This window comes from Bos mutus, chromosome X, assembly GCF_027580195.1.
Source record: "Bos mutus isolate GX-2022 chromosome X, NWIPB_WYAK_1.1, whole genome shotgun sequence".
NCBI classification, from domain to species: domain Eukaryota; kingdom Metazoa; phylum Chordata; class Mammalia; order Artiodactyla; family Bovidae; genus Bos; species Bos mutus.
This window is the reverse complement of record NC_091646.1, coordinates 981997-1009287: the sequence shown is the minus strand read 5'-3', so window position 1 is coordinate 1009287 and position 27291 is coordinate 981997. Positions and strand designations below refer to the sequence as shown.

Here is a 27291-nt window from a genome sequence, read left to right as displayed (position 1 = left end):
GTTCTGAGTCTTTAGAGTTGATAATTCTCTAGAAAGAGACTTAAAATTTTTTCTTTAGATGTTTGAAGTGATTAAAGTGCTATTTGCACTTTCTGAATTTATATGGAATATTGGCAGTTATATAGAATAATAGGATATATTCCAGTGTATTTTACAAATATTTTAAAATAATCTATGTTTTACAATTTTTTTGTTTCAGTACTCATTTGGAATCTAGAAATATTTGAGTTTTTTTATTTTCATAAGCTTTGTAGTTCATTTCTACAGTCATTTTTCTGACCATGCTTCCCTTCCTCTGATAGCTCAGTACTCTCTTTTCAGAAACTCTCTTCTCAGTGCCTCTTATAAGCAGACCTTTCTTTTCCTTGTTCCTTTTTACAGATGAAACTCTTTTAATTAATATGATATGTGGAGTAGTGTCAGGAGTGATATCTTCTGCTATAGCCAATCCCACCGATGTGCTGAAGGTAAGAAAAGTCTGCTTGCATTGGGTGTATTCAGTGTGAAGGATAAAGAGCATGAGCTTTGTATCAGATTTGGTCACAAATCCCTACTGTGTCACTTGCCAGCTGTAAAACCTTGGGCAGATCACTTAACTGCTTTAAGCCTCAGTTTTCTCATTTGTAAAATGAAGATAATTCAGTATATAATACATAAAGTTGTTAAGAATTAAAGATAATATAGGTAAACTATCATTACACATGGTAGGTAGTAGATGTTCAATAAATAGTAGTCAGTTTATTATGATATGCTTTAATCCATTGGTCTTCAGACTATAGAGTAAGCAAACCTTTAAATGTTCTTTCCAAGAGCTATGCAATTTTAAGGGAATCAATTTCCAGATCGCTTATTTTCTTTATACCCTTCTCAAAAACTAATCTAAAAATGAACTTATGTTTATAACAACCCTTTCCCCACTTTAAAAGAGAAAGGCATATTATATTCCCCCACCCATCCCAAATCTTAGTATGGTATATCGACCTGTAGTGTAAGCTGGAATATCAAACAAAGGGATACACTGAAATACAGTTTTAGAGAAACCTCCTTTAATGACTAATTGAGGTATCTTAAGTCGATAATGTCGATGTCTTTTCCTGTCCTATCCATAATTCTATTAAGGATGAGATTTGGCTTTAAAATTAAATATTTTGGCTTATGTTGAAATATTCTGAATTCAGGACCAGAACATTATAGGTTAGTGGTACTGAGTTTTTTACAATATAATTGGATTTCTTTCAGTATTTATCAGAACACAGAATGAAACATTTATTTAATTATATCAGTAATATTAATGTATATTTTATTTAATCTAATAATATAATTTGATCTAATAGTATCAATCTATATCTTATATTTGAGATAGAGTGGTAAACATTTCCAATTTATTAACTCATTTAAACTTATGATAATTAAAATTACTAAATATATGATTAAAATGTATAAGAAGATCCCAAGTTTTAAAAAATTATTTTAGGGGAAATGTGAAGGAAAAAAAATAGGAGAACATATACTTTATTTATTTGAAACCACAGGTGGCTAGGTTAAGTGGAAAGGGCATCTGTTGTGATTCAGAGAGCTTTGAGAACTGAGAGAGTGACTTGAAAAACACATGAAAGAAACCAGTGGTGGTTGATGAAGAAACTATGAAAATGATATTTCTGGATTAAATTGAGAAAATTTTACCTACAGAATTTTTATATCACTTTAGAGTATACAGACCAAGTATTTTTAAAGATGACTGACTGTATCCTAAAACTCTAAAATATTTGCCATGTAATTACACTCGTTAGAATGTGCTTTTCAGATTCACTTCAGTTTCCTGTCCCTCTGACCTGTCTGGTACAGTTGCAACCACTGACCAATGCTACAGTCTACCTTTTCCTTTCTTGTACTTAGGTAGGGTGGAGTGGTGAGTGGTCCTGGGGAGTGGGGGACCAGGGTAGTCACAATCTTATTAGGAGTTACAATCACTGTTGATCTGTTTAATCCTTTCACTTATCCTTAAAGGGTTCTCTCTCTGAACTACAGGCTGCTTTCTTGCCTGTGTGCATGTAGTTCTCTTTTTGCCTGCAGTGATTTCCCCCCCTTTCCTCAGGAATTTGTCCTTCAAGACAGCTCAGAAACAGGGTCAGGACTAGGACAATACAAGTGAGATACTCCGCTTGGGTGCAAAATGTAAGGATGTGCCAAAGAAAACCTCAATAATCAAGAGGAAATAACATTTTATGCAATCTTTTCTAAAAATTCAAATGAGTGCAAAAAATTTATGGTGAAACAAAATAGCCATATTTTGTACAATCCATCTCACTTACGTTAATCCTGCCCTGTTGGATCCTGTCTTTAGTTACAGTTTTGATGATTGGTTCATCGTAGGTTTTTGTGCATTCATTTTTATTTTTAAAAATATTGCATTGAAATATCATTTATCTGAGTTACTGAGGTTTTTTTACACCCCCCTGCTACATTCTGTGGCTGAGGAAAGTGCCACACTTACCTCGATGTCATCCCAACCCTGCTCAGGAATTACCTCCATAAAGAAGTCCTCTACTTACCATAGGATATTTATGGTTTCAGTTTGTCTTTGTGATAGTTTCTATTTCATTTTAATATGGTTTCGGTTTTATTTCTACACTCTTAGTAGTAGCAGTTGACTTTCCACATAAAAACATATTGCTGTACTGTGACTTACCAAGAACATTTATTAAAACCTAGAGTTGTGCTTCATGAAAGTCAGGCCTGCATTTGGTTCACTCGAATTTAGTGACTGACTACTATGATCTGCGTGTGTGCTCTCAGTGGTGAATTGTACCAGATCTTTCACATGGCCTGGCAATGCTATCTCCCCTTTCTTGTGCCTCTCAGAGGCTACATTGCAGAATACAGTGTCATGCTTTTTACAAGTAAAACTCAATGTGAGGTCTTGTGAGCATTAGATTATATTTTAAAACATTTCCTGCCTGCTTTTTACACCTCAATAAACAATGCATGTTCAGTGTAGCAAAAAGTGGAAGGAAGGAAAAACGCAAAAGAGAGAAATGCCCATTTGTGGCTTCATCACTTAAACTTAAGCTACCATCAACATTTGGTTTTGCATATGGTTATTTTTAAGTTTACGTATTTTTGATAAAAATGATATGCCATACATACTGCTTTGCAACCTGCTTTTTCTATCTAGCAGTTAATTGTTGACATTTTCAAATATCCACAAATATTATTCTACAATCAAATTTTATGGCTGCATACTATTCCATTAAATGGATGTTTCATACTTTATGCAACTAATCCTTTGTTATTTTTGAACATGTAGGTTGTTTCTAGTTTTTCACTAAACTGATCATAGTTTAAATGGATTTTTTTCTACCCTCTCTGAGTACATGTTCTTTTTTTTCCCCCAATTTTCTTCCAACTTCAGAAATGATGGACTTAGTATGAAGAATGTGAGGCTGATGAAAATCATCTTTATAAAATATACTTTGACACAAATAATGCTTTATATACATAGCTTAAGTCATTAATTTCATCATCTGATTTTTTTGATAATTCCCAAATACTGTTTTCTTTATTTTGAATGAGTGAAACGTTTCATTTTGGTTCTCTGTCAAAACAAAATGTGTACCTCTTCTGCTTTTAGATTCGAATGCAGGCTCAAGGAAGCTTGTTCCAAGGCAGCATGATTGGCAGCTTCATTGATATATACCAACAAGAAGGTACCCGGGGTTTGTGGAGGGTGAGTACTCTTGGTATTATTATTTACACCTGGAATTTGTGAAGAAGACCTTTAATATAAAGGCATAAAATTGTGAATTGTCACCTTATACTATGTAAGATTCTTGATAACCCCAAAAAGATAAGACGGTAAGAAGCTCCTTATCAACCTTTGAAAGGACCAAAACTTATCAGTTGTTTTTCAGTTCAGTTCAGTTGCTCAGTTGTGTCCGACTCTTTGCTACCCCATGGACTGCAGCACGCCAGGCCTCCCTCTCCATCACCAACTCCCGAAGTTCACTCAAACTCATGTCCATCAAGTTGGGGATGCCATCCAGCCATCTCATCCTCTGTCGTCCCCTTCTCCTCCTGCCCCCAATCCCTCCCAGCATCAAAGTCTTTTCCAATGAGTCAACTCTTCACATGAGGTGGCCAAAGTACTGGAGTTTCAGCTTTAGCATCATTCCTTTCAAAGAACACCCAGGGCTGATCTTCAGAATGGACTGGTTGGATCTCCTTGCGGTCCAAGGGACTCTCAAGAGTCTTCTCCAACACCACAGTTCAAAAGTATCAATTCTTCGGCGCTCAGCTTTCTTCACAGTCCAACTCTCACATCCATACATGACCACTGGAAAAACCATAGCCTTGACTAGATGGACCTTTGTTGGCAAAGTAATGTCTCTGCTTTTTAAAAAAATTTATTTAGTTTTTAATTGAAGGATAATTGCTTTACAAAATTTTGTTGTTTTCTGTCAAACCTCAACATGAATCAGCCATAGGTATACATATATCCCCTCCCTCTTGAACCTCAAGAGGAACCACAATATGATGGGCATATTGTGCCCATCTTTGCATGAAATATTCCCTTGTTACCTCTAATTTTCTTGAAGAGCTCTCTAGTCATTCCCATTCTGTTGTTTTTCTCGATTTCTTTGGATTGATCACTTTAACATTATAAAGGTTAAAAGATATACTATAAAATATTGAGAAAATATATGAAGAAGAAAAATATCCAGTAATCCCACTAGCTAGTAATGTCTGTGCTTTATTAATATGCTGTCTAGGTTGGTCAGAGCTTTTCTTCCAAGGAGCAAGCATCTTTTAATATCATGGCTACAGTTACCATCTGCATTGATTTTGGAGCCCAAGAAAATAAAATTTGTCACTGTTTCCATTGTTTCCCCATCTATTTGCCATGAAGTGATGGGACCAGATGCCATGATCTTCGTTTTCTGAATGTTGAGTTTTAAGCTAGCTTTTTCACTCTCCTCTTTGACTTTCATCAAGAGCCTCTTTAGTTCCTCTTTACTTTCTGCCATAACGGTGGTATCATCTGTATATCTGAGGTTATTGATAGTTCTCCTGGCAGTCTTGATTCCAGCTTGTGGTTCATCCAGCCCGGCATTTTGCATGATGTTCTCTGCATATAAGTTAAATAATCAGGGTGACAATATACAGCCTTGACATACTCCTTTCCCAAATTGGAACCAGTCTTGTGCTCCATGTTCAGTTTTAACGATTGCTTCTTGACCTGCATACAGATTTCTCTGGAGGCAGGTGAGGTGGGCTGGTATTCCCATCTCTTGAAGAATTTTCCACAGCTTGTTGTGATCTACACAGTCAAAGGCTTTAGCATAGTCAATGAAGCAGAAGCAGATGTTTTTCTGGAATTCTCATGCTTTTTCTATGATCCAGCATATGTTGGCAATTTGACCTCTGATTCGTCTGCCTGTTTTAAATCCAGCTTAAACATCTGGAAGTTATTGGTTCATGTACTGTTGAAGCCTAGCTTGGAGAATTTTGAGTATTAATTTGCTAGCATTTGAGATGAGTGCAGTTGTGTGGTAGTTTGAACATTCTTTGGCACTGCCTTTCTTTGGGATTGGAATGAAGACTGACTTTTACCAGTCCTGTGGCCACTGCTAAGTTTTCCAAATTTGCTAGCATATTGAGTGCAGTACTTTCACAGCATCATATTTTAGGATATGAAATAGATCAACTGGAATTCTGTCACCTCCACTAGCTTTGTTTGTAGTGATGCTTCATAAGGCCCACTTGACTTTGGACTCTAGGATGTCTGATTCTGGGTGAGTGATCACACCATCGTGGTTATCTGGGTCATGAAGATCTTTTTTTGTATAGTTCTTCTGTGTATTCTTGCCACGTCTTCTTAATATTTCCTGCTTCTGTTAGGTCCCTACCATTTCTGTCCTTTATTGAGCCCATCTTTGCATGAAATGTTCCCTTGGTATCTCTAATTTTCTTGAAGAGATCTCTGGTCATTCCCATTTTGTTGTTTTTCTCCATTTCTTTGGATTGATCACTTTAACACTGTAAAAATTAAAAGATATACTATAAAAAATTGAGAAAATATATAAAGAAGAAAAATATTCAGTAATCCCACTAACTAGAAATATCACTGTTAACATTTTGTCATGTTATCTTCCAGTCTTCTATATGTACTTCGGGTTTTTTGTTTTGTTCCTATAACATTTTATCCTATGTTAATCACTTAAGTTTGTAATATTAAGTAAGACTACTAGTTCAGTTCAGTTCAGTTGCTCAGTCCGACTCTTTGCGACCCCATGAATCACAGCACGCCAGGCCTCCCTGTCCATCACCAACTCCTGGAGTTTACTCAAACTCATGTCCATCGAGTCGGTGATGCCACCCAGCCATCTCATCCTCTGTCATCCCCTTCTCCTCCTGCCCCCAATCCCTCCCAGCATCAGAGTCTTTTCCAATGAGTCAGCTCTTCCCATGAGATGGCCAAAGTACTAGAGTTTCAGCTTTAGCATCAGTCCTTCCAAAGAACACCCAGGACTGATCTCCTTTAGGATGGACTGGTTGGATCTCCTTGCAGTCCAAGGGACTCTCAAGAGTCTTCTCCAACACCACAGTTCAAAAGCATCAATTCTTCGGCACTCAGCTTTCTTCACAGTCCAACTCTTATATCCATATGTGACCACAGGAAAAACCATAGCCTTGACTAGACGGACCTTTGTTGACAAAGTCATGTCTCTGCTTTTGAATATGCTGTCTAGGTTGGTCATAACTTTCCTTCCAAGGGATAAGTGTCTTTTAATTTCATGGCTGCAATCACCATCTGCAGTGGTTTTGGAGCCCCCCAAAATAAAGTCTGACACTTTTTCCACTGTTTCCCCATCTATTTGCCATGAAGTGATGGAACCAGATGCCATGATCTTCGTTTTCTGAATGTTGAGCTTTCAGCCAACTTTTTCACTCTCCTCTTTTACTTTCATCAAGAGGCTTTTTAGTTCCTCTTAACTTTCTGCCATAAGGGTGGTGTCATCTGCATATCTGAGGTTATTGATTTTCTCCCAGCAATCATGATTCCAGCTTGTGCTTCTTCCAGCATTTCTCATGATGTACTCTGCCCATAAGTTAAATAAGCAGGGTGACAATATACAGCCTTGACGTACTCCTTTTCCTATTTGGAACCAGTCTGTTGTTCCATGTCCAGTTCTAACTGTTGCTTCCTGACCTGCATACAGATTTCTCAAGAGGCAGGTCAGGTGGTCTGGTATTCCCATCTCTTGAAGAATTTTCCACAGTTTATTGTGATCCACACAGTCAAAGGCTTTCGCATAGTCAATAAAGCAGAAATAGATGTTTTTCTGGAACTCTCTTGCTTTTTCAATGATCCGGCAGATGTTGGCAGTTTGATCTCTGGTTCCTCTGCCTTTTCTAAAACCAGCTTGAACGTCTGAAAGTTCACGGTTCACGTCTTGCTGAAGCCTGGCTTGGAGAATTTTGAGCATTACTTTCCTAGCGTGTGAGATGAGTGCAATTGTGCGGTAGTTTGAGGATTCTTTGGCATTGCCTTTCTTTGGGATTGGAATGAAAACTGATCTTTTCCAGTCCTGTGGCCACTGCTGAGTTTTCCAAATTTGCTGGCATATTGAGTGCATCATCTTTCAGGATTTGGAATAGCTCAACTGGAATTCCATCACCTCCACTAGCTTTGTTCGTAGTGATGCTTTCTAAGGCCCACTTGACTTCACATTCCAGGATGTCTGGCTCTAGGTGAGTGATTACACCATCGTGATTATCTGGGTCGTGAAGATCTTTTTGTACAGTTCTTCTGTGTATTCTTGCCACCTCTTCTTAATATCTTCTGCTTCTGTTAGGTCCGTACCATTTCTGTCCTTTATCGAGCCCATCTTTGCATGAAATATCCCCTTGGTATCTCTAATTTTCTTGAAGAGATCTCTAGTCTTTCCCATTCTGTTGTTTTCCTCTATTTCTTTGCATTGATCGCTGAGAAAGGCTTTCTTATCTCTTCTTGCTATTCTTTGGAACTCTGCATTCAGATGCTTATATCTTTCCTTTTCTCCTTTGCTTTGTGCTTCTCTTCTTTTCACAGCTATTTGTAAGGCCTCCCCAGACAGCCATTTTGCTTTTTTGCATTTCTTTTCCATGGGGATGGTCTTGATCCCTGTCTCCTGTACAATGTCACGAACCCCCATCCATAGTTAATCAGGCACTCTATCTAAACAGATCTAGTCCCTTAAATCTATTTTTCACTTCCACTGTATAATCATAGCGGATTTGATTTACATACCTGAATGGTCTAGTGGTTTTCCCCACTTTCTTCAATTTAAGTCTGAATTTGGCGATAAGGAGTTCATGATCTGAGTCACAGTCAGCCCCCGGTCTTGTTTTTGCTGACTGTATAGAGCTTCTCCATCTTTGGCTGCAAAGAATATAATCAGTCTGATTTCATTGTTGACCATCTGGTGATGTCCATATGTAGAGACTTCTCTCACGTTGTTGGAAGAGGGTGTTTGCTATGACCAGTGCGTTCTCTAGACAAAACTCGATTAGCCTTTGCCCTGCTTCATTCTGTATTCCAAGGCCGAATTTGCCTGTTACTCCAGGTGTTTCTTGACTTCCTACTTTTTCATTCCAGTCCCCTATAATGAAAAGGACATCTTTTTTGGATGTTAGTTCTAAAAAGTCTTGTAGGTCTTCATAGAACCATTCAACTTCAGCTTCTTAAGCGTTACTGGTTGGGGCATAGGCTGGGATTACTATGATATTGAATGGTTTGCCTTGGAAATGAACAGAGATCATTCTGTCGTTTTTGAGATTGCTTCCAAGTACTGCATTTCGGACTCTTTTGTTGACCATGATGGCTACTCCATTTCTTCTAAGGGATTCCTGCCCACAGTAGTAGATATAATGGTCATCTGGGTTAAATTCACCCATTCCAGTCCATTTTAGTTCGCTGATTCCTAGAATGTCGACATTCACTCTTGCCATCTCTTGTTTGACCACTTCCAATTTGCCTTGATTCATGGACCTGACATTCCAGGTTCCTATGCAATATTGCTCTTTACAGCATTGGACCTTGCTTCTGTCACCAGTCACATCCACAACTGGGTATTGTTTTTGCTTTGGCTCCATCCCTTCATTCTTTCTGGAGTTATTTGTTCACTGATCTCCAATAGCATATTGGGCACCTACCGACCTGGGGAGTTCCTCTTTCAGTATCCTATCATTTTGCCTTTTCATACTCTTCATGGGGTTCTCAAGGCAAGAATACTGAAGTGGTTTGCCATTCGCTTCTCCAGTGGACCACATTCTGTCAGACCTCTCCACCATGACCCGCCCGTCTTGGGTGGCCCCACACGGCATGGCTTTGTTTCATTGAGTTAGACAAGGCTGTGGTCTGTGTGATCAGATTGACTAGTTTTCTGTGATTATGGTTTCAGTGTGTCTGCCCTCTGGTGCCTTCTTGCAATACCTACCGTGTTACTTGGGTTTCTCTTACCCTGGACGTGGGGTATCGTCACAGCTGCTCCAGCAAAGCACAGCCGCTGCTCCTTACCTTGGACGTAAGGACCTTGCTCCCTCTCCCCTCGTCCTCGTCCAAGACTACTAGTAGTACAGAGTATAATGGGAAATTCATTGATAGGTTCTTAAAAGGGAGAGACTCACTTTTATTCTTTCTTTATAATTTTCCCTAACTGTGCTGTGCTGTGCTGTTCTTAGTTGCTCAGTCGTGTCTGACTCTTTGCGACCCCATGGACTGTAGCCCTCCAGGCTCCTCTTTCCATGGGTACTCTCCAGGCAAGAATACTGGAGTGGGTTGCTGTGCCTTCCACCAGGGGATCTCCCCAACCCAGGGATCGAACCCACATCTGCATTGCAGGCAGATTTTTACCTTCTGAGCCACCAGGGAATGTCAAACATACAGAAAAGTTGAAAGAGCACAACAATGAACAGAACCTACACATCTGGATTAAATGACTCAAAGTTTAGTCATATTTGCTTTATCTACTTACGTATATATATATACACATATGCGTGCCCAGCTCCCCACACACACTCTTTCTTTTTGCTAAACTATTTGAAAGGCAGTTGCAGACATCATAGTACTCCCCTAAGTACTTCATTATGCATATCCTAAGAATAAGGGCATTCTTCTACATAATGACAGTAAAAGCTCCAATATTTTGGCCACCTGATGTGAAGAACTGACCCATTAGAAAGGCACTGATGCTGGAAAAGATTGAAGGCAGGAAGAGAAGGGGACAACAGAGGATGAGATGGCTGGATAGCATCACTGACTCAATGGACATGAGTTTGAGCAGCTCTGGGAGATGGTAAAGGACAGGGAAGCCTGGCGTTCTGCGGTCCATGGGGCCACAAAGAGTTGGACATGACTGAGTGACTGAACAACAACAACAAATTGTCACACCTCAGAAAATTTATAAGTCCCTAATACCTAACACCCAGTCCATATTCAGTTTTCTTATAAAATGTTTCCTTGCACTTCCCCTGTATTTCCTGTATGCTGGAGGTTAGATCTGTTGGCTTGATTAGATGCACGTGAAATGTTTTTGGTGAGAGAGCTGCATAGGTGACCTTGTATGTCACATTGCACCACAGCAAGAGGCACATAATGTTAGGTTGTCCCCAAATTAGTGATGCCAAGTTTGTTCACTTGTTAAGATACTGTCCACCACCTCTTACCATAATAAAAGATAAGTCTTTCCCCCTTTGCAATTAGCAGGTAATGTTTATGGTGATATATCTAACAACAACATGTATATATCCTGTTACTTAATAACCTTTCATCAGTGGCATCCATCAATGATACTTGAGGTTTGCTTTTTGATAAAAAGGCCCTTTGAGGTATCCTATCTTGATTAGTCTAATTTAAAACCAGAAAATTAAAGTAACTAGAACTCTTTCACAAACTAATGGGCTAGGAGAAAGACAAAGACAGAGCAATAAATAGAATTGGAGATTTTTTCAGGGGAACATAACTACTTAATTTTTATTTAAAATAATCTTTTAATTGTAATAAAATATATATAACACAATTTTACATAGTTGTACAACCAGTCGGCAGAATTCTTTTCATCCTGCAAAACTGGGACTCTGTACCCATTAAACAACAACATGCCATTTCGTCCTCCCCCAGCCCCTGGCCACCAGCCTTTTATTATCTCATTATGAATTTGATGGTTCTGGGTACCTCGTGTAAGTGGAATCATACAGTATTTATCTTTTAATTACTGGTTTATTTCATTTAGCATAATGTCCTCAAGGTTCAACCATGTTGTCACATGGGTCAGAATTCCTTTTTTAAAGCTGAACAATATTATATACATACACTGCATTTTGTTAATCCATTCATCCATTGATGAACATTTAGTTTGTTTCTGTATTTTGGCTCTTGCGAATAATGCTGCTGGGAACATGGATGTGCAGATGCCTTTTCAAGACTGGTTTCAATTCTTTGTGTATATACCCAGAAGTGGGACTGCTGGATTGTATGATAATTCTGTTTAATTTTTTGAGGAATTGAAAATGGCTACTTTTACAATCCAGGCTATTTACATCATCTAGACATATAAGGTAAAGAAGTGAAATACATTGTGTTATGTATTCTTTTGACTCCCAGCTGGCACTAATGGTAAAAAACCCACTTGCCAGCATAAGAGACGTGGGTTCTATCCCTGGGTCGGGAAGATCCCCTGGAGGAGGAAATGGCAACCCACTCCAGTATTCTTGCCTGGAGAATCCAATGGACAGAATAGCCTAGCAGGCTACAGTCCAGGGGTTGCAAAGTGTCGGACGTGACTGAGCAACTTAGCACATTCTTTTGACACAGACACGTATTATTTACATATTAAAATACAGGAATCTTTTTTTTATTTCAACAGGGAAGTATGTTTGCATTTATCTTCAAACACAGGGCCCTTTTCGTCTGTATTTTATTTTCTTGCTTTGATTGTAATAAAATGGGTACTGGAAACATTTCATTTTCCCTGGAAGCATTTCCCTTTCTTCCTAACTCCATTGTAAGAAATAACAGCAGGAGTGCAGTAAGAAAGTGACTGGCGCTTAGGTCAGGGTTGGAGAGACAGTAGTGCGGTGACCTGGAGAGCACTTGCCCTGTTCATTGCTGCTGTGCACCATGGGAGTCCATGGCGCATGGCGCTTTCAGGAGAGCTGAAAATCTGCATTCCTGTGTGAAGTATCCATTCCTGTGGTAGTTTTTTTTGGTGTTTTTGTTTTTTATTTGTTGACAGCTAATTCAGCCGTCTAGGAAATACTGTGTAGGCCACACAAAACATGTCTGTGACCAAAACTCACCCCGTGGGGCCATACTTTTCACCAAATTAATCTTCTGGGGCTACCTTCTAACAGAGTTGAGCAGGTGGAAGGGACAGAGAGGAAGGTACTGCTGGGCAAACCAGCCTGACCAGCAGAATCAAGTATCCGATGATAGCGCAGCTCCATCACGTCCACTTTATGAATTGCATTTGGGAATTTAGAGAGGATTGAACTCTAATTTTAACAGGTATCTCAGAAAGCAGTTATTCCTCCTGGTATCTTATTTTCAGTTTTTTATCAAATTATTTTAAATTTTATTTTTTGGCCACGTCACACAGCATGTGGGATATTAGCTCCCCAACCAGGGATCAAACTCATGCCCCCTAGATGGGAAGCATGGAGTCATAACCACTGGACCACCAGGGAAGTCCCTCAGTTTTTTAAATGATATTTAAACACAGTTATAAAAGTAAAATATTCCTTGTAAAGAATTTTACATAGATTTGTCATTTGTGTATATACCTCTCCTCCTAAAGTTAGAATGCTCAGTCACTTCAGTCGTGTCTGATGCTTTGCAAACCCATGGATTATAGCCCACCAGGCTCCTCTGTCCATGGGATTTCTCAGCCAAGAATACTGGAATGAGTTGCCATTTGTTACTCCAGGGGATCTTCCTGACCCAGGAATCGAACCCACGTCTCCCATGTCTCCTACATTGGCAGGTAGATTCTTTACCCACTGAGCCACCTGGGAAACCCAGTTAGAATAACGCTATCTCTTCCCTTCTTTAGCATTATAAGCATTTTCCTGTGTTATTCTTATTCTTCAAAAACATGACTTTTTAATGCTCTAGCAACCCTGTGTTGTAGTGTAAGCTGTGATGGGAATAGCGTGCTTGTGACTGAAGAGCTGGTAGTGTTACTGCAGGAGGACTTGGAAGGACATACACTTTGCCTTGGCCTTCTCCCTGGCTGTGTCATACCTTTTGTGTGATCCTAATGTATCCTTTCTGCACATCCTAAATTCTGTGAATTAAACTCGAAAGCTCTCCTCTCCCTACTGACTTCTGCTTCGTGCTTTTATTTTTAAAATTATTTATTTATTTATTCTTGGCTTTGCTGGGTCTTTGTTGCTGTGTGTGGACTTTCTCTGGTTGTGGCAAGTGGAAGCTACTTTTCATTGCAGTGTGTGGGGTTCTCATTGTGGTGGATTCTCCTGTTGTGGACCACGGACTCTAGGGCGGGCTCAATAGTTGTTGCTCCAAGGCTTAGTTACTGCTGGCCATGTGGGATCCTCCCGGACCAGGGATTGAACCCGTTTTCCCTGCATTGGCAGGTGGTTTCCCAACCACTGGACCACCAGGGAAGCCCAACATCTTTATTGAGATAATTCACAGACCATAAAATTTGCCATCTTAAAGTATATATTTTAATGTTTTTTGGATATCCACAGACTTGTACAGCCATCACCACTGTCTAAGTTTAGAACATCTCATCACCAGAGGAAAAAACCCTATACCCATTCATAGTCACTTCTCACAACCTCCAGCCCTCCCAGACCTAGGCAACCACTAATCTGCTTTTTGTCTCTCTAGATTTCCCAATTCTGGCATTTCATGTAAATGTAATTATACAATATGTGGCATTTATGACTGGCTTCTTTAGTTTACCATACTATTCGAAAAGTTTCATCTGTGTTTTAGCATTTATCAGTACTTCATTTCTGTTTATGGCTGAATAATAATTCTATTGTATGTACATACCACATTTTGTTTATCCTTTCATCAATTAATAAGTATTTATTTGTACTTTTGGGCTATTATGAATGTTACATATGTACATTATGTATGTTATGAACATTTATGTACAAGTTTTTGCATAAATTCATGTTTAATTCTCCTGGGTATATCTGGATGTGAAATTGATTGGTCGTATAGTAATTCTTTGTTTAACTTTTTCAGGAATTGCCAAAGTGTTTATCACAGTGGCTACGCTATATGGTATTCCCACCAGCAGTATATAATTGTATATCTTCTTTGGAGAAATGTCTATTTAGATCTTCTGCACATTTTAAAAATTGGGTTGTTTGTCTTTTTATTGTTGAGTTGTAGCAGTTCTTTATATATTTTGGATACTAGTCCATATATTAATATAATATATGCTTTGTACTAGTCCAGATACATGATTTGCAAATATTTTCTCCCATTGTGTGGGTTGTCATTTTTCTAACCACAAGAATGTTTAATTATGATGAAGTCTATTTGTCTATTTTTCTTTTGTTGTTTGTGTTTTAGGTGTCATATCAATGATTTTATTTTTAGTACAGTAAGTGAATTGGGAATTTATAAGTGTTTCAGTATATGCAGTTGATGTGAAATAGTGATCTTATGCTGCAGACTTGGATTTTTTTCTGCCATTTTAAAATTCCTGACCTGTTTTGTTCACCCTTTGACTTAACTCACTACCAATGTATTTCCCCAGTGTCTCATTTCACTTATGTTTTGTAGGGTGTTGTCCCAACTGCTCAGCGGGCTGCCATCGTCGTGGGAGTAGAGCTACCAGTCTATGATATTACGAAGAAACACTTGATATTGTCAGGGCTGATGGGAGATACAATCTTAACTCACTTTGTGTAAGTCTCATAGGTTGTGTTCATTCCGTATTGTCAGTACTTCAAGCACAAAAAGCATCTTTCACTGAAGTCCTCACCTAGAATTGATAATGAGTACATATGGCCTAAATACCTTTTTCTCTCTCATCACCAGAACTTCAAGCCTTCTGATAAACGTATAGAGATTCCAGATGCAATAGGCACTTTCGTACTTGGGAGCAGTGTCTAATTCCAGATGTCTGCAGTATTTGCATTTGTTCATATATAGACTCTATACCTAATAAACTCATCCATTATTTGCTTTGATTAATTTTGGGTCAGAAAGCAAATTTTCTCAATGATAAACAGAATAAAAGGGTGAAATTTTATAGGGCTTGTGAAGCAAGACCACAGTTTTGGACTGAAATGTTGCTCATTTCATCTTACATTTTCTTCATCTTGCAACTTTTATGATATTTTAATACTCAAATTCCTTTTGCATATGATGTTGTGACTTGAAAAGTTTACATAACTAATAGATGATGCATAATACTTCCTGCTTAGGAAACTTGCTAGACTTACGAACTCTTTAAAAAAAAAAAAAAAAAAGGCTATCTGAATTTTGGATTGAAAAGTGAAGGGGACAGCTTTTGACTAATGTCTCTTTAGTAAAGATTTCCTTTCTCTTTAGATTGTAATAAAAGAGCAAGTGCCAGGTTTTATGTGGTGACTGACTCATTGTACATTTATGTTTGACCTAATTTCTGTTTACGCGGGCAGAGGTGGAAGTGGGGCAGTCTGTCTTCTTACAGTTTTTATCTTTAGTTCCAGCTTTACATGTGGCTTGGCTGGGGCTCTGGCTTCCAATCCAGTTGATGTGGTACGAACTCGCATGATGAACCAGAGGGCAATTGTGGGCCACGTGGACCTCTATAAGGGCACCTTGGATGGCATTTTAAAGGTACGCACATAGTGAACTTGGATCGTATTTTTTTATTTTCTTTGATGTCTCAGACTTGCAGTCCTTACTCTTAGGTGCTGCTCTGAAGATGGAAGAATCATTATATCTATTTTTAGTAGCCTCTCAGAGTAATTCCCAGGTAGGAAAACTGTCTCCTTGGTAATCTGCTGATGCTTAGTGGTCCTTGACATTATTATTCCAGTTTGAATGCTTAAGACTGCAGGATACCTTATCAATAGCACCATGTAGAATTACGGATGAAAAGGACCTGACATATTCCACATTTGCCCACTTTAGACAAGGCAGAGATGCTGTAATAGAAAATCTGATACTCGATTCTAGTTCAGTATTGTACTATTGTTCCCAGTTTGGCTTTGAAAGTTTCTGCTGTGTTATATTTGTAGAAAGCTGAGAATCATACAGGTATTATGCATTATATAACCACTAGTAATAATACTTCTAAAAAAGCAAATTTGGAGCTAAAATATACTATCATATGGTTTCTCTGCTGTTATCAGTTTAGTTAATTATTATCTATCAGATACCATTTTATTTTTTTTTAGACAATGTTACAGTTTTTATTTTCAGTCATGCACATCTCATATCAAAAATTTAAAGGGGAAAAGCCAGTTTATTACATTTGTCCATATATTTACCATTTCTGTTGCTCTTCCTTCTGTCTTGAATTTCTAATTACTTTGGTATCATTTCTCTTCCACCTGTGAAATTTATTTTAGCACTTACTTTTGTGCAGGTACATTGGCAATTAATTATTTTAGTTTTCCTCCAACTGAGAATGTCCCTTTTTCATCTTTATTTCAAAAAATTATTAATATCATTTTTTTAACTTTACAATATTGTATTGGTTTTGCCATATATCAACATGAATCCGCCACAGGTATACATAATTTATTTTATTAATATTTTATTTTTAATTAATTAGTTATTGGTTGTGCTGGGTCTTCATCCTCCTGGATCAGGGATCAGACCCATGTCCCCTGTATTGGCAGGCGGATTCTTATTCACTACCACCAGGGAAGTCCCCAGGGACCATTTTAGTAGAAACAGAGAAATGACAATGTACCGCAGTGTACCACAGGTATACAATGGAGAAGCAATGGAAACCCACTCCAGTACTCTTGCCTGGAAAATCCCATGGATGGAGGAGCCTGGTAGGCTGCAGTCCATGGGGTCACTAGGAGTCGGACATGACTGAGTGACTTCACTTTCACTTTTCACTTTCATGCATTGGCGAAGGAAATGGCAACCCACTCCAATGTTCTTGCCTGGAGAATCCCAGGGATGGGGGAGCCTGATGGGCTGCCATCTATAGGGTCGCACAGAGTCGGACATGACTGAAGTGACTTAGCAGCAGCAGCAGCTATACAAACAGATGATCAACACATCTTGTTAAGTGATAAACTCAGGGCTCTATGGGAGGAAATTTTAGTCCAGTTTGGAAATTTGGGATAGGTTTCCTGTAGATGGAAGAATACTGAATATAATAACTTACATCTGTTGAGTGCTTTACTATGTACCAGAGACTGTTCTAACGAGACTTACATGTATTCATTCATTTAATCCTCACAGTTACAGCACACTGAAGCACTAAGAGGTTAACTAACCTGCCCAAGGTTTCACAGCTAATAGGTGGGAGAGCTGGGATTTCAACTCAGACCATTGGTTTCAAATCAACATTTTTAACTACACTGTGGTGCCTTCCCTATGTTGGTGGCTGAGGGTTAGTTAAGTTATGAAGGATATTAAATGCTATGTTGAGATGCTTGGCTTATTTTTTTTAGTTTATGAGGAGCTGTAGATTTAATCAGGTCAGATTTATGTTTTAAATAGATCATGCTGGCTTTGTGGAGAATGGATCTAAGACAGTGGTTCTCAATCTTAAGTGCACATTGGAATCACCTGGGGAATGTTCTCAGCTTCTGTGCTCACCTTAGACCACTGACATCAGAATAGAGGTCCCCACCCTCTGGGGTTTAATGCCTGATGATCTTAAATGGAGCTGATGTAATAGTAATGGAAATAAAGTGCACAACAAATGTAGTACACTTGAATTATCTCAAAACCATCTTGCTCTTCCAGTCCATGGGAAAATTGTCTTCTATGAAACTGATCTCTGGTGCCAGAAAGGATGGTGACCACTGCTCAGAATGTCTGGAGTAGGAGCCAGGTTGTCAGGATTTTCAAAACTCCTCAGGTGATTGCAATGTTCACCCAAAGTTGAAAACCATAAAACCAAGGGAATAAGCCTGAAAACTTTAACATGCATCTGTACCACCTGGAAAGTGAAGGTGAAGTCACTCAGTCGTGTCCGACTCTTTGCGACCCTGTGGACTGTAGCCTACCAGGCTTCTCTGTCCATGGGATTCTCCAGGCAAGAGTACTGGAGTGGGTTACCATTTCCTTCTCCAGGGGATCTTCCCGACCCAGGGATCAAACCCGGGTCTCCTGCATTGGAGGCAGATGCTTTAACCTCTGAGCCACCAGGGAAGCCCACCTGGAGGCCTTGTTAAAATGCAGATGGCTAGGCCCCATCACCAGACTGTGATTTAGCAAGTTTGGAGTACACCTGAGAGTTTGCATTTCTAACCAGTTCCCAGGCAATACTGATGCTGCTAGTTTGGGACCACACTTAGAGAACTGCTGACCTATGGATAGGGAAACTTAGTGGAAGGCTCTTAGAGTGGCCTGAGCAAGAGGTGATGAGAGGCTGAACTTGGCATAAATAATAGGGATAGAGCTGAGAATAATTTAATTGATAAAGTCAACAGGATTTGGTTGACTTGGTGTGGAAAGGTGGGGGAGAAAGAAGATGTCAGAGATAACTTCCCAGTTTTTTGTTTTGGTGACCATGTGGTGACTTTTATTGACAGAGATATTACAGGAAAAGGAGCAGGTTTTGTGGGAGACATCACAGTTCTGAGATACTTAGTTTGAGGTGCGTGAGGAATACCCAGTGAATATATTTGGATATCCTAGTCTTAACTTGGAGGTTCAGGGGTGGAGGTAAGAACTTGAGGAAACAGTAATGTACAGGTATTACATAACTGTGGAGGGGGAGACCAAGGAGAGCAGGAAGAAGAGTTCACAAGTTTGTTGCTTTCATCACACACTGGAGTATTGTAAAGCTCCTTCCATTACTAGTGATTCACAGAAGCAATGATTCTCATACTCTGAAGAGTAGAATTTTGCAAAAGCTCTCCTTTCTATTTCTAACATGCTCACCCTTCCACTTGCCAGTCACTGGTATAGAGGGAGAAGAGTAGGGCCAAAGAAAGAACTCCCAATTTTTAAGGGCTTGACAGATGAGGAACTCAGGAAAGACACCAAAAGATAACAGTTCAAAGATATGAGGGAACTTACAAGAGATACTATTGTCATAGAAGCCAAAGGAGAAATGAGTTTCAAGAATGGATGAGAAGTTATTTAATACTAAATAACTGGGATGGAGAGATCCAGTATAAGGGCTGCAAAGTCTGTTGGGTTTCATGTTTTCTAGAGGAGGTTTGCTGGATTGGTGTTTGCAAAAGCCAGATTGCTGTCCACTGGAGAGTGTGTTTAATCCTTCATTCATTTTTTGCAAAATTGTTCAAGTGTCTTTTGTGCTAGGTACTGTTCTAGGTTGGTGAACAAAAAGTCCCGGCCTTTGTGACATTTTAATTCTAATAGGAAGAGACAGATAAACACATAGGAAGTGAGGATAAGTAGACAAGTGTAAAATACTCTTTCAAGAAGGTTGGCCAAGAGGAGATAGAGGGTACAGTAATATAGTAATAGTTAGCATTTATTGAATGCTTATTATGTACCACACACTATAGAGTATATCCTTTAACTATCAGCAACCATGTAGAGTAGATAATATCTTTGCCGTTTTATAAATGAGAGAACTTAGGTTCAGAGTAGCTAAGTATTTACCCAAGATTACATACCTAGTAAGTAGCAGATCTGGGATTTAAATCAGGGTTCGTCTGATTCCAAAGTTTATACTCATAACTACTATGCCGTATGGTATCGTCAGAAACATATTTTCGTGTTGACAGTAAACTTTATGTACTTATATTTACCAGCCATTCATTTATTTGCTATTAAAACAACTTTGCTCTATATTGTCATCATACTTTATTATTTTATCTGTAAGAGTACACTTGGGTGAATGGAATGATGCATTCCTCTTTGATTTAGAAATGAGCAGCTGTACATCTCATCCTCTTAACCTCTATCTGCAAACACTTGAATTGCTTCTCATTGACACAAAGCTCATATTATTAGATCCCTTTTTATTTCTTACAGCCTTATCTTTGCTACCTTTATTCTATATTCCAGACAGACTGAACAGGTTCTAGTACTAGACTTCGTTTCATTGCCAAGTTTCACCCATGCCATGTACTTTGTTAGATGGCTAGCTCCTATCATTCTTCAGATTGCATTATTTTTTAATATTTTTTAGCATGTGTGAGAATTCTATTCCTTTTTATTTTTTTAAAAACATTTTTGAACAGTTTTTTTTTTGGCTGTGCCACATGGCATGTGGGATCTTTTCTCTCTTTGCTTTGTTTTTTTTAAAATTTATTTATTTTTAATTGAAGGATAATACTATAAAGAAATTATTTTAAAATTTTTAATTGGAGGATAATTGCTTTACAATGTTGTGTTGGTTTCCGCCATAAGATTGCGTTATTTTCATAAGTGCCTTTCCTGACCATTAAACTATATATGTGTGTAGTTTTATGTTCTTGTTCTCTCATAGCATTTATTATATTTTGAAAAACATCGTTTTGAGAGTCAACTCACCAATTCATAAAATTCATCTATTTGTGTGGCCTTTGGTATGTTCTGAGCTATGTGCAACCATCAACCCCACAGTTAATTTTAGAACATTTTCTTGACCTCCAAGAGAAATCCTGTACCTTTTAGCTATTATCCCACTATCCTCCCAGCCCTAAGCAACCACTAATGTACTTTTATTTCTGTAGATTTGCCTATTTTTGGGTATCTTATATAAATGGAATCATACAGTATATGAGGGTTTTGACCAGCTCCTTTCACTTAACATGTTTCATGACACATGTGTCAATCCAGGCATAGCTTTGGAGGAGATGTGCTTCCAGACCACCACAATAAAGCCATACTGCAATAAAGTGAGCCACATGAACTTTTTGGTTTCCCAGCACATGTAAAAATTATTTTTACATTACATAATAGTCAATGAAATGTGCAATAGTATTGTCTCGTAAAACAATGTACATACCTCAAAATGTTAACCATCATCTGAGCCTTCAGTGAGTCATAATCTCTTTACAATAGTAATATCAAAGATCACGGACCACAGATCACCATAACAAAGGTAATATAATGAAAAAGTTTGAAATATGATGAGAATAACCAAAAGTGACAGATACAAAATGGGCAACTGCTGTTGGAAAAATGGTGCCCATCAGATCAGATCAGATCAGTCGCTCAGTCGTGTCCAACTCTTTGCGACCCCATGAATCACAGCACGCCAGGCCTCCCTGTCCATCACCAACTCCCGGAGTTCACTCAGACTCACGTCCATCAAGTCAGTGATGCCATCCAGCCATCTCATCCTCAGATTCACTCAACTCAGGGTTGCCACAAACTTTCAGTTTGTGAAAAATCCATTATCTGCAAAGTGTAGTAAAGTGCAATAAAATGAAGTATGCCTATACTTTGTTCCTTTTAATGGTTGGGTAATACTCTGTTGTATGGCTCTATCACATTTATTGACTTTTGTTACATTTTATTGTACAGTTGACCCTTGAGCATCTCAAGTTTGACCTGCACAGGTCCACTTATATGCAGATTTTTTTCTGTAGTAATTACTACAGTACTACATGACCTGTGGTTGGTTGAATCTGTGGTTGCGGAGGGCTGACAAAAAGTTATACCAGGAGTTTTGACTGCACGGAGGGTCGGTGTCCCTGACAACTGTGTTGTTCAAGAGTCAATTGTAGTTGCTTTTAATGTCTGTCTGCTCAGTAGACATAAATTCCATGAAGGCAGGGGCATATCTTATTTATCTCTCTATCCACAGCAAATTATTTATTGAATGAATGTATAACTTCATAAAGTAGCCTCTTGTCTCTGTGTATCTACAGAAGTTCTTGTTTGTTTTTACTCAACTGCCTTGAGCCAAAGAGTGGTGCATCCCAGTTCTAATGTTTGGAAGTTGGTCCCTGTTTTGGAACTCAGCAGGGAATCATTAAGCTCATGAGATTGTTAGTGACTGTGTGTGTGTAAAGTTTGTGTGTTCATTTACTCAACAAATATTTATTCAGATATTTAGTGGAGACTTCACTATGCCAGAGAGTGTTCAGTAGTGGAGTAGAACGGTAAAGAAGACCAACATGGTCCCTGCTCTCTTGCTTTCCTGGAGATTACATTCTAGTTGAGGGAGACAGAGAATAAACATGCAGATAATAAATGGTGTAATTTCATAAAGAAGTAAATGCTATGAAAAAGCTAACACAGCGTAATGAGATAGTGACTCTGTGATGGTGGTGGGGAACTACTTCAGCTAGGATGGTGAGGAAAAGGGTGTGAGGGGGTGACATTTATTTGAGCAGGGGTCTGAATGATGAGAAGAGAGTGGTCATGAGAAAATCTGAGAGAAAAGCATTTCAGGAAGAGGGAATGGGTACAGGGGCTCTGAGTTTGGAATGAGCTGGACACTTTAAAGGGTTAAAAACAAGGCTGTGCTGGTGTTCCTGTGTGATGAATGAAGGGAAAAGTAGTAGAAAATGAAACTGGAGAGAGGCAGGGCTAAATCATGTAGGATCATGCAGGTCACTGAAGAAAATTTATAATTAGAATCAAATCCACAGGGAAGTCATTGGACAGCTTTAAGCAGGAAAGTGACACTACGGATTTATAATTTTAAAAGATTGCCTGGCTTCCTAGGTGGAGATCATAGACCAGTTAGGAAGCTTGTTGTGGTGTTCCAAGTGAGAGGTAATGAGATTGGCTTGAATCTCTAAGGTTCCTTGTCTTAGCAGTCTTTGATTCTAGGTTATCTGCATCCAGGATTTATTTTGGTTGATTTTCACAATTTTCCAACATCAATTTTGGTCTGAGACCTTTAGCATTTGCTGATGATCCATTGGGACAAGCATATTACCACTATGTTTTCATAAATAGTGCCTTTATGTTACTATTTGCTTCAAAAATGATTAGTAAGGATAATCATATCAAGTCTTATTAATTTATACTATAGGATAAGGGATATTTAGAAGTCTGGATTCTCATATTGTTGTTTTATCCAAATATATTCAGTTTTTAGTATAGTGGTGGGTTTTACTTTACCAGTGAGAGGGCAAAATAACATTTTTCAATGTAGAACATGATAGCTTACACACAGGAGTAACAATATTTATCCATTAAACAGGAACTGTTTCTGTTGACTGAATTTAACACACATCATCAGTTTATGACCTTTGGTATGCATTATTTGTCATTTAATTCTAATAACCATTCAGTTGGTATATGTAGGACCTCCATCGTATAAAACAGAAAACTTAAATTCAAAACATTTCACATTGTCCCTCATCTAATCCTCTAGCCATTCCTATAAAGTCAGCCATGGCATTACACACGCAGAATTTGCAATGATGAAACAGACTCAGAAAGGATAGTGACTTGCCCAATTCCCTATTCCCCTACCCTGCTTTAGTTTTCATATTAGTACTTATAATTTCTTAATATAATGTTATTAATTTGTATATTTGTTCATCAGTTCCACTAGAGTATACATTCTATGGGACTTCCCTGGTAGCTCAGTGGTAAAGAATCCACCTGCAATGAAGGAGACACAGGATACGCTGGTTCAATCCCTATGTTGGGAAGATTCCCTGGAGGAGGGCATGGCAACCCACTCCAATATTCTTGCCTGCAGAATCCCATGGACAGAGGAGCCTGGCGGTCTACAGTCCATAGGGTCACAAAGAGTTGGACATGACTGAAGCTACTGAGCACACACATGCACGTGTGCATTCTATGAGGGCAGAGAATGTATAAGTTACCTGCTGCTGCTGCTGCTAAGTCGCTTCAGTCGTGTCTGACTCTGTGCGACCCCATAGATGGCAGCCCACCAGGCTCCCCCGTCCCTGGGATTCTCCAGGCAACAACACTGGAGTGGGTTGCCATTTCCTTCTCCAATGCATGAAAGTGAAAAGTGAAAGTGAAGTCGCTCAGTCATATCTGACTTGTAGTGACCGGGGACTGCAGCCCACCAGGCTCCTCCGTCCATGGGATTTTCCAGGCAAGAGTACTGGAGTGGGGTGCCATTGCCTTCTCCGTATAAGTTATCTATGGCTGTGTAATAAATGACTCCAAAGCTCAGTGCCTTAATACATCATACATTTATTATCCCACAATTTCTGTGGATTCAGAATTAAGAAGCAGCTTAGCTGAATGATTTCAGCTTTAGGCTCTCTCATGAGGTAATTGTCCAGATGTCAGCTAGGGCTATAATCATCTGAAGGCTTGACTGGTGCTGGGACATCTACTTCAAAGATCACTCATGTTATTGTCAGCAGGAAGGCTCTGTTCCTCTCTGGCTGTTGGCCAGAGGCCTTAGTTTCCCCTCATGTGGGCTTCTCTTCATGATATGGCAGCTGGCTTCCTCCAGAGCAACTGATCCAAGAGAGAACAAGGCAAAACGTTCTTAAATGCAAACTATCTTTTATAGCATAGCATAGCATTGTTAACTGCTGCCATGTGCTATTGGTGATGCAGACCAATCCTGATATGTTGTGGGAGGGACTACACAAGGGTATGAAGAACTGGAGATGGTTATCATTGGGGGCCATCTTGGAGGCTGGCTACCACAGCTACTTTCTCTCTTGTTTACTATTATTACTATTATCCCAACACTGAGAAGAGTATCTTGCATATTGTAGGTGCTTAGTAAATATTTGTTGAATGAGTGGGTGGATGGATTTAGAATACCATACTAATTAAAAATGTATGTCTATAGCAAAAAGGACCATTCATGGATCCTAAGTTGTTGGGGAGGGGCGTGGAAGATGAGTACTATAATAACAATAATTGTCAGATGTAAAGTGCAAGGAGGATTCACTATTATTTTTTTATATCTTTCCCTCAGATGTGGAAACATGAGGGCTTTTTTGCACTCTATAAAGGATTTTGGCCAAACTGGCTTCGACTTGGACCCTGGAACATCATTGTATCCTTTTAGAACATGAGAGTGAAAGCATATGGTTCAAGCTCCCAGGTAATTCGAGACTATGGGAAGGACAATTTTGATTATTGGAGCCTTTTAGGCAAATGAGAATCTATTCTAGTGATGACCATTGCAGATGGAGCTAAGTACAGAAATGGCTTTCAGTTGGAGTCTAATACAAACTAAAGGGATTAGAAAAGAAATGCCAAAGTTTTTTTTCTCTTTATTTTTTTATTTTTATTTTATTTTTTAACTTTACAATATTGTAGTGGTCAACAACAAGCACAGCCAAATCTGGAAGGGGCTAGGAAGGTTTTGAAAACCCTGCTATGAGGTATCCACAGGAAGGTCTATGGAGTCCACATTTCCTACCCCTAAGTATAGGACCAGAGTAGCTGGGGAAATAATAAGACAGAAAATACTCATAGGACAAAGGAATCCAGAGCCAAGGGGGGCTCTTTCCTCCTGGGTAACTTTCCTTCCTTTAGCTGTGTTTGAGTGCCTCCTGTGTGCAGAGCCATGAGTTGGATGGTGTGTGTGGTGGTGTTTTTATTGTGGTGAGCACTGCAGGGTTGAAAAGTCATTCCCTGCCCCTGTGGAGTCTATAGGTTGAGGGAGATAGTGTCTCTGTTCCTCTTCCTGATCATCTAATGTCTGTAACAGTTACTCTAGTGCTGAATTTTATGTTGTTGATGTTCTTGGATGTGTGTGTGTGTGTGTGTGTGTGTGTGTGTATGTCTGTGGCCTATTTGCCCCTAAAGAATAGAAGTATGTTAGACTTTTAATATGCTTTTATTGCTAAATGCCAGCAATCAAAATGGGTGTATGATGGGCACTCAACACATGCTTGATTTGCCAGATGTAGTTTGAAAAAAGACTTTTAAGCAAGTACAACTTAGAATAGCAGAGCCTAAGTATCCCAGTAAGAGAATGCAGTGTACAATTTATAACCAGATTTGACTTTCAGTATCATTCCAGTGATCTTCCATGACTTACTCTTCAGTTTTTTATTACATATGAGCAGCTCAAGAGGCTTCAAATCTAAGGATGTGAGCCAAACCCTGCCAACCTTTCTACTCTCTTTCCCCTTTTTTCTGTGTTCTGATGTATTTTGATCAAGTTGTAAGTGTTTACTGAACCATTGGTCTCCCAAGGCCCTTCTGGTGGAAGAATGATAGGATGGTTCAAAATTGCTCATGTGTTTGTGTTGCCATGTGAACTGTTCCTGAGAGGAAGTATTAACATTGAGACTCTGGCCCCAGATTGGTATCTTCTGTGAAGATGGATACTGATGGATGATACTCAAAATGGCCTTCTCTTCAAATGTGGGTTAAATGTAGTTTGTTAGCCCCAGACTTGGGCTAGAGCAAAAGGCATAGGCCAGGGCAGTTACTGCTATGTATGTTACAAGACCTCAGTTCTCATTAAAGTATTTATTGACAGAATCACTTTGGCTTTGTCTTCATTTACTGTTCTCTCATCTGCCAACTCTTTAAGTTATATTCTCTGGAAATTGATAAAGATAAGGTGACTATGAAATTGAGTCTGGACTCTTAAAGCACATTTATGGGAACGGACTAAGTGCATTGTGCTTTCCCACTGCCATTCATTCTCATAATGCCACTCGCTTGTAAACATCAGACAAGTGGTTCTAACCTAAAGAGGGAATAAGCAAACAAGGGGCTCATTTGGACAGTTTCCACAGATAAAATGCTGAAAGAGGCTTAAAATAGAACCCTGTGTCCAAGGTTCTAATTGTCTTACAGGCAAAAATTTCTGGCTACTTTCTTATACTTGAATAGTATCTACCACATTGTAGGCACTCAAATACTTGTGAAAGGAATAGTTTAGTTCTTCATCTTTATCCATCCGGAATAGTTTAGTTTTTCATCTTTATCCATCCATTTATTTGTTCAACAAACATTTATTGTATGTCTAGTATGTCCTAGATGCTGGGGGTGTAAAAATATATTAAGACATAATCACTATTTTAGAGGTCACATCCAAGGAGAAACAGACACGTAAATAGATTCTAAGTACAATAGGTACCTTGCTGCTGCTGCTGCTAAGTCACTTCAGTCGTGTCCAACTCTGTGCGACCCCATAGACGGCAGCCCACCAGGCTCCCCTGTCCCTGGGATTCTCCAGGCAAGAACACTGGAGTGGGTTGCCATTTCCTTCTCCAATGCAGGAAAGTGAAAAGTGAAAGTGAAGTCGCTCAAGT

The 27291-nt window shown here is 39.0% G+C and overlaps 1 protein-coding gene across 4 annotated transcripts in view; it reads left to right on the top strand.

Annotated features, from left to right (window-relative positions):
- The window catches only part of SLC25A14 (solute carrier family 25 member 14), a 37860-nt gene extending 11354 nt beyond the window's left edge, over nt 1-26506 (top strand). For all 4 annotated transcript variants that reach the window (XM_005908298.3, XM_070365974.1, XM_005908297.3 and 1 more), the window contains 6 exons: nt 382-467; nt 3632-3727; nt 14807-14931; nt 15715-15850; nt 24990-25070; nt 26071-26506. In XM_005908298.3, the coding sequence (XP_005908360.1) occupies nt 382-467; nt 3632-3727; nt 14807-14931; nt 15715-15850; nt 24990-25070; nt 26071-26112 (566 nt within the window). In that variant the 3' untranslated portion in view covers nt 26113-26506. The remainder of the gene's footprint in view (nt 1-381; nt 468-3631; nt 3728-14806; nt 14932-15714; nt 15851-24989; nt 25071-26070) is intronic.
- The last annotated feature ends 785 nt before the right edge of the window (nt 26507-27291 follow it).